Raw genomic sequence first — 6,846 nt, forward strand, 5'->3', positions numbered from 1 at the left:
TTCTTTTTGTTTTCATATTGTAATTTATATTTAATTGTGTTGTGGTTTGCAGTGTTTTGTGTTGTTTCACTTTAAATTTGTTTAAAAGGAAAAACCTGAAAATGTAAATAGTTAAAAGTTGAACTGTGACTAGTTGGTTTATTATATGATTTATTTATTACATTTTATGTGGAGTGAATAAATAAAAGTATATTTACGGTGGCTCCTAGAGACAAAGCACGTAAAAACGCAAAACACGTACAAAAGACAACAGAAGTGCTCCAGGATGCTAGGGGGCAGTGTTGAGCTTTTGTTACCTCATGGCTACACAAGCCAGCAAGTACCAATGACCGGATATGGTGTGTGGTAGTAACAGGTAAATGAACTTTTGCTTAATTGCTTAATTAAAGCAACAAAACAACCTGAAGAGCCGGTTGGGAGCCGAAATAGCCGACTCTTTTTAGTGAGTCGAGCCGAAAGAGTCGGTTCTCTAAAAAGATCCGGAAATCCCATCACTAGTACAGGTGTATTTAGCGCTGTGACATAATCCCCCACGTTTTCCCGACTGCAGGACTGCGTCACCGGTTTGTTTACTATCCCCAGGAGTGACGCAGCTGTTACATAATGGAGTCTGACTGAGCTCGCGCAGTCACACCGGCGCGTGGCTCTGTTGTTGTTGTTGTTGTGCGCACGCAGGTGTTTACGTGACAGCAGCTGATGTGAGAACAGCGCACGCGCTCTGCTGTCATCGGGGGGCGGGAGTCTGAAGACAGGTGGAGACAAGACCAGCGCGAGGACTCCTACCGGATACGAGCCTCGGCACCCGGGCAACAGCTCTCCTCCACAGACCCGTGAAAGTGCCACGGAGAGAGGGATGGAGGAGCAGGAGGAGGAGGAAGACCTGGACGACGAGCTGGACGCGTCTCAGCTGGAGAGGTTCTTGAAGGACGGGAGGAGAGCAAAGTCCCTGCCGGCCTGCCCGGGAGGAGCCCACGGAGCGGAGGAGGGCAGGAAGCGCGTGAAGTTCGCGGACTCCATGGGGCTGAGCCTGGCCCGAGTGAAGCACTTCAGCTCCCTGGAAGAGCCGCAGATCCCCAGCAAGGTCCTGTCCCGGCACAAGAGCTTCCCCCTGGAGCAGCGGGACCTCCTGAGCGGCCTGTGCCACAACTTCGCCGCCGGCTTGCACGCGGACCTCCCGGAGCTCCGGGACACGGAGCGGAGAGTCCGGCGGCTCCGGGTCTGTCTGGAACGGCTCGTCGCGACGCAGCTGGACGTGCGGGGGCACGTGCGGGTCCTGAGCGGCTGCGCCACCGGGAGGGAGGTCGGAGTGAGGTACACCTTCAACGGCTGGCTGTCCCACATGGACGCGCAGGCGGTGCCCGTGGCTGCCGTCGAGCCGGGTTTGGTGGGGGAGCGCTTCGCCTTCACCGTGTACACCCCGCCCCTCGCAGACCCCGGCTCCGCCGTGCACCTCGCCGTTTACCTGAAGTGCGAGGAGGGGGAGTTCTGGGACAACAACGAGGGGCAGAACTACACCGTCAGGTACCGCTGAGTGCCCGGCCTTTGTCAGCGCCGCCTTCCACGTCCCCTGAGCCGTGCGTAAAACCTCTCCATCCTGCGTAAAACCCCTGTATTTAAAGCTGTCCGTTCGTCGCAAAGCTCCTTCCTCGCTTCTGTCTCTGACCTTCAGCTCTGGTGGCCTGCTCTCTCTGGCTCACTGTGCTCAGTTCCTGAGGTCAGGACGCGTCAAAGTTTCAGATGTCACAGCAGGAAAAATGAAATCCTGGCAGAGAAGTTTAAACTTTTCTTTTTAACTGTGACGTGGACACTGCTCACTGATGGACAGTAAAGATTCCTGAACGTTGTCACATGATTCATGTTTAGTAAAAGTAACTGAATCACTTGGCTGTTTGCCTGCTTCTGGTGACGTCATCACGCGCCGCACTGTAAAACGATGCTGAGCTGAACAGGAAGCAGATTCTGACATGTTGAAGGAGTGTGAGAGGAGTGAGCCTGTCCTCTGCCTTCGAAGCCAGATGTTTCCTCTGTGGTGTTTTTAAAGCTCCAGATGTTTTCAGTGGTGATGCCGTGTCCTCTTCAGCCTGGATTGGTCTGATTGGAGGGTGGTGGCGTGGATGCAGAGAGGAGGTTCCCTCCTGAGCCCATCAACCACAGAACCAGGTCCGACTGTAGAGCAGCGCTGCCTGAACACCAGCAGCGGTCAGTACTGGGTTCTTCTAATAAGAGGAACAACAAGTTCTTTATCATTTTATGGGAACCGTTCTCACGTTGCTGGGCAGAGGTGAAGAACCTGTCTCCGCCTCCAGTCTGGGAGGATTTTCTACAGCAGCATGTCAGTGAGGAGCTCATCACTGCTTCTCTTTTCTCTTACTGAACTTTTTAAAAGTTTAAAATCAGTAAAATATCAACATTTATGCAATAATTATGCAAAAGATATTTATAAGCTTAAGCTGGGTCTTTGTTACCTGATGCAGGAACAAATACTCCTGTTGTAGTCAATGGTTGTTTGACCTCAGGACCTGTGAGCATGAATGAAAGAGGAGCTGAGGAGCACTACAATGACCTCCTTGAGTTTCTCAGAGTAAAGCTGGAGCTCTCAGACGCTCTGTTGCTACAGCAACCTCACAGCAGCCATGTTATTGGTCACATGATGTCATTAAAAAGGCTCCAATAGCACAAACACGGCCCAGAGGTCCAGTTCAGGTGAAGCTAGCAGGCAGCTAGCAGCTACAGCCACCTGTCAATCACAGAGGCCACAGACTGCTTTCTGTATCAGGCTGTAAACGTCTCTATTTCTGCTGTAAAAGTTTAAGGTGGAGTCTGTGGGAGCTGACTGAGTGCTGAGCCTCTGCTGGATGTTAGAGGAACTGCAGGTACTTTCAGCTGGAGGGTGGGGGTGTATGGACGAGCCCGGGGTTCAGGCTCATCACAGAGGTCACAGCTGAGCCTGCAGCTACATGCTAAATGATGTCACACAGTCTGGTGATGGTAGAGCGAGGCGTGCACGTCGCTGTGTAGCTCCTGCAGCAGAGTCTGCAAACTGAAATCAGCAGGTGCAGCCGCACTGACTGAAGCAAGTATTAAGCTTTGCTTTCAGCTGTTTTGTCACAGATTTGTGAAATGATTTTTGAAAGAGCTCACGGATCCGGGTGCGACGCCGTAACAGGAAGCCCTCGTTGCAACAGGTTGTGAAATTTCTTCACTGCCAGATTTTCCACAACCAACCGTCAGCAGTATCACTGCAAAGTGGAGACATGAAGGTGCAGCACAGTGAGTGGAAGTCCCCAACCCTCCATCACCGCAGCGTCCACACAAGCCGCTCAGCAGCAGCTGCGCCTCAGCTGCCGTACGACACGTACTTTTAAAGCAAGCATGTTTTATAGCGTTATTTTATATCCTGGTCACATACAAGGTTCTGGTAGCTGATTGGCCAGACTGTCCTGTAGCCATTTCCTCACTTTGGCTCCACTGTACAAGCCGACACGTGTTTCTGTCATTGGATGCTTTCTCTACACCTCAGTGAGTCTGGAGCACATGAAGTCAGCGTCTGCACAGAAAACTGTAAACACCCCTCCACATCCTCCAGTGGACCAGACTGGAGCCATTACCAGGCCATTCCCTGCTCCCAGACCTTATGTTTGACACCTCTGTTTTACAGCACGTGTGTGTGTGTGTGTGTTTCATGAGCATCTCGTTTACCTTTAAACCTGCAGCCTCTGAGCGGCGCAGCCTGTAGTTGGTCTATTTCGCCTCTAGGTGGCAGCATTTGTCCTTTTCACCTCCCTCTGTGGCGCATTTACTTCCATAAACTGTTTTTATTTTCATGGCACACATTTAGTTTCTGTCCAAATGATCTCCTCGTGTCCTTCTTGTGTTGTTTTTAGGTTCCCGAGTGCGTGACGGCCTCCATGTGGCGCTGCAGAGCTGTCAGTTTATCAGTGCAGCTGCTTCCTCTCAGCCTCCATCTCTGAACGCTGATGAGCTCCAACCTCTCTGCTTCAGCCCAGAGGAATCCCAGCATTTCAACAGGAAGCAACACTTCAAAATAAAAGCCGCAGCCTTTTATAACTGAGAATGATTTAAAGTTGTGTTTTCTGACCTTGCCTGTATTTCTACACGTTCACCCTCCAAACCATTTAAATGTTTCTGTTTCGATCGTCTCATTCTGAGAAGCTGCCAGGCAGCCATTATCCTGCATCCACTGTTTCCCACATTCCACAAAAACCCTCAAACAACTCTTTCCTGTGACCTCGTGTGACCTTCTGATACCGCAGCTCACGTGTTCCCACCACGATTTAATGAACAAGTACAGCAGGTGTAAGACGACCAACGAGCATCTGCTTGTTTGTTCCCATGATGGAGAACAGGTCTGACACTCCCAGGTTAGGATTGGAGCCACACCCATCCTTCCAGGTCGCTGCGCTCGGTCAATCGGCTTCAGCTGAGACCACAGCGGGCCCTGTTTCTGAGAGTGATCCACGAGCTGAAGCACCGACGCTGACCGGAGACGTACCTGTACAAGAGGAAGCCGAGGAAGAAGCAGACGGATGGGATCGTAGAGAAGAAGAGTGCGGCGATGACTCTGCTCTCTGAACTTCAGTGAAAACCACGAAAGCAGCAGACCTGAAACACCCCGAGCTGGAACGGCTTTCTGTGACCCGTCGCCCACGAGGTGACGGAGAGTCCAATGTTTGTGTGACAATAACTGCGTGCTTCTCCTCTGCTGATTTACAGTTGGATGTTTTTTGCTCCAGACGACGAGCTGGAGGATGATGATGAAACTTTTCTCTACTGAACACAACGTCCAGATAAACACAGAACTTTTGGGGAATCCTGGTGTTTTTTCTGCCATTTAGTGCCAGTCACATGACCCGATCATGTCTCTGTAAATCAGGACTCAAACGGCCGTGACTACGACTGGACGAGCAGAAGCTGCGCGATCCCACGGACGCTGCTGCTCGTCTGGAGATCCTTGACTCCGTCACATCCATCACAGCTGCTGCTTTTCTTTAAACAAGGCCTCGTGTTCATCATCTGGCCTCGCAAAGGCACTTTGAATAAATCTCAGCTGGACAAACTCAACGTCTGAATGTTTTTATTCGATAATTTCCTGCAAACACAGCAGCACGAAATAAAAAATGGCAGTAAATCTGACCTCGACTGTGTGTAGACTGTACGTAGAAGATGGACGTGTGCGTCGGTCTGAATGAGTCGGCTGCGTGTAGCAGCCAGTCTCTCTTTTTAACCTCAGTAAAATCTGCCTGATGGTCTCAGTCGCAGGTTTTAGTCGTTTAGATTTTGTCCCAATTCAGGGTCAAATGATTTAGGGTGTGGCTACTCTGTGATTGACAGCGACCAGCTCTTTCTTACGCCAACACGTTGGCCGGGTCCATCTTTTATGTACAGGCGCTTCAGGCAGTCTGAGAGGCGTTACGATTGGACGGCAAATTGTGGAACATTTTCGGAGATCATGTTTTTAATCTTCCACGTTTGCTCTCTGGATCAAGTGTGTGTGGTCTCAAACAAGCACACGGACGCTGTGACCGGACTCTGGTTCCTGCGCACCAGCTACACAACAGTTAAGTGGACTCATCCTGCTCCTCGTCCGCCGGGTCATACTTCCTGTCCTGGAAAAGCTTTAATAATGACGCCTGTGAGTGAGCTCCAAAGGCTCCGTTTACCACACTTATTCTACTTTTGGGTATCTCTGATGTCACAGAGAGGAACTTATACGGTCACCTAAGAAACAGAAGCTCCACCCACCTGTTGTTCAAATCAGCCAATCAGAATAAAGCTAGTTGAAGGTATTTTTCACCACCAGGGGGCAGTGTTAAGATAGAGGATGTGTTCACGTTTTTTTTTTATTTGACTACGAAAAAAAATGGTGGAAATGAGCAGAATAGGTCCACTTTAACAGGTGAGTGTCATGGCGGCTGTGACGTCACATGACGCAGTCACATGACTGCATGTTTCAATTTTTATTTACATTCGGTTACAAACATATAAAAAGTTTAACAAATTATACACCCGCTGCATTTCTACACAATTTCAGAGGATGAGGATTCGCTGCGGCGCCCGTTGTCACGGTGAATTCAACAATGTAAATTACTTCATTAACATAATGCCACGTCATTGGTTGATAGGTTAATCAGGATGAAATGAATTACAGGGTCATTACTGGCGTAGAGTTGGTGATCCTAGAACAGACGCTTCTGCGGGGGTGTGTCTATTTGGTCAGGTGGTCCGCAGCCGCCGCTCGTCTGCTCTAAAAACGCCACCCAACGCTGGGAGGAGGAGCCATGGCAACCTCTCACTGCTATTGGCTGTCAATCAGACGTCGGTGCTTGCTGGTGACATCACATCAGTGTGTGATGACATCACTCAGAGGAGTACATGTTGTATATCACCGTGACGATGACTGCAACCAGAGCGGGGACCAGCATGTTCGACCACCAGCTGCAGGACAGACGCACAGTTAGTGGTGCACACAAACCCACTGTGTGTGTGTCTGTGTGTGTCTGTGTGTGTCTGTGCGTGTCTGTGTGTGTCTGTGTGTGTCTATGTGTGCGTGGCTCACCTGGGCTCTTCCTTCACAGTGGTCACCAGTGTTTCCTGTAAAACACAAAAAGAGTCAGTCCCGTGGCTACATCGCTGTTTACAATAAACCCATCAAAGGGTCAAAGGTCACTGTAATAAATACACCAGGGGGCGCTCTCGAGCTCGCCCAGAATGAGCTGCACAACACAAACGTGAACTTTGGCAAGTGTTCATCTTGTTTTTGAAAGAAGAGCTCGACATCGTGACGCGCTGCTTCGTCTGCACCTGTGGAGCTTCCTGTTGGGCTTT

General features: G+C 50.2%; 2 protein-coding genes across 3 annotated transcripts in view; one reads left to right on the forward strand and one right to left on the reverse strand.

Moving 5' to 3' along the window:
• The first annotated feature begins 406 nt into the window (after nt 1-406).
• LOC102214200 (protein phosphatase 1 regulatory subunit 3G-like) lies at nt 407-5,798 on the forward strand. 2 transcript variants are annotated; one of them, XM_013915285.1, is made up of 2 exons: nt 407-1,574; nt 3,885-5,798. In XM_013915285.1, the coding sequence occupies exon 1, from the start codon at nt 854-856 to the stop codon at nt 1,529-1,531; it is 678 nt and encodes a 225-aa protein (XP_013770739.1). In that variant the 5' UTR covers nt 407-853; the 3' UTR covers nt 1,532-1,574; nt 3,885-5,798. The 2 variants fall into 2 exon arrangements, with proteins under 2 accessions (XP_013770739.1, XP_005750680.1); XM_005750623.1 differs by having other exon boundaries at nt 407-1,521.
• A 161-nt stretch (nt 5,799-5,959) lies between these two features.
• Nucleotides 5,960-6,846, reverse strand: part of cyb5a (cytochrome b5 type A (microsomal)) — a 9,461-nt gene continuing 8,574 nt past the window's right edge. Inside the window, exons 3-4 of the mRNA XM_013915279.1 lie at nt 6,578-6,666; nt 5,960-6,456 (exon numbers count right to left, since the gene is read on the reverse strand). Coding sequence (XP_013770733.1) covers nt 6,378-6,456; nt 6,578-6,666 — 168 coding nt within the window. The 3' untranslated portion in view covers nt 5,960-6,377. The remainder of the gene's footprint in view (nt 6,457-6,577; nt 6,667-6,846) is intronic.

Source organism: Pundamilia nyererei, unplaced genomic scaffold, assembly GCF_000239375.1.
Source record: "Pundamilia nyererei isolate P.nyererei 1_Seehausen unplaced genomic scaffold, PunNye1.0 scaffold00281, whole genome shotgun sequence".
Lineage (NCBI taxonomy): Eukaryota > Metazoa > Chordata > Actinopteri > Cichliformes > Cichlidae > Pundamilia > Pundamilia nyererei.

Coding starts and splice junctions, on each gene's coding strand:
- LOC102214200 (XM_005750623.1), top strand. CDS start 854: ATGGAGGAGCAGGAGGAGGAGGAAGACCTGGACGACGAGCTGGACGCG.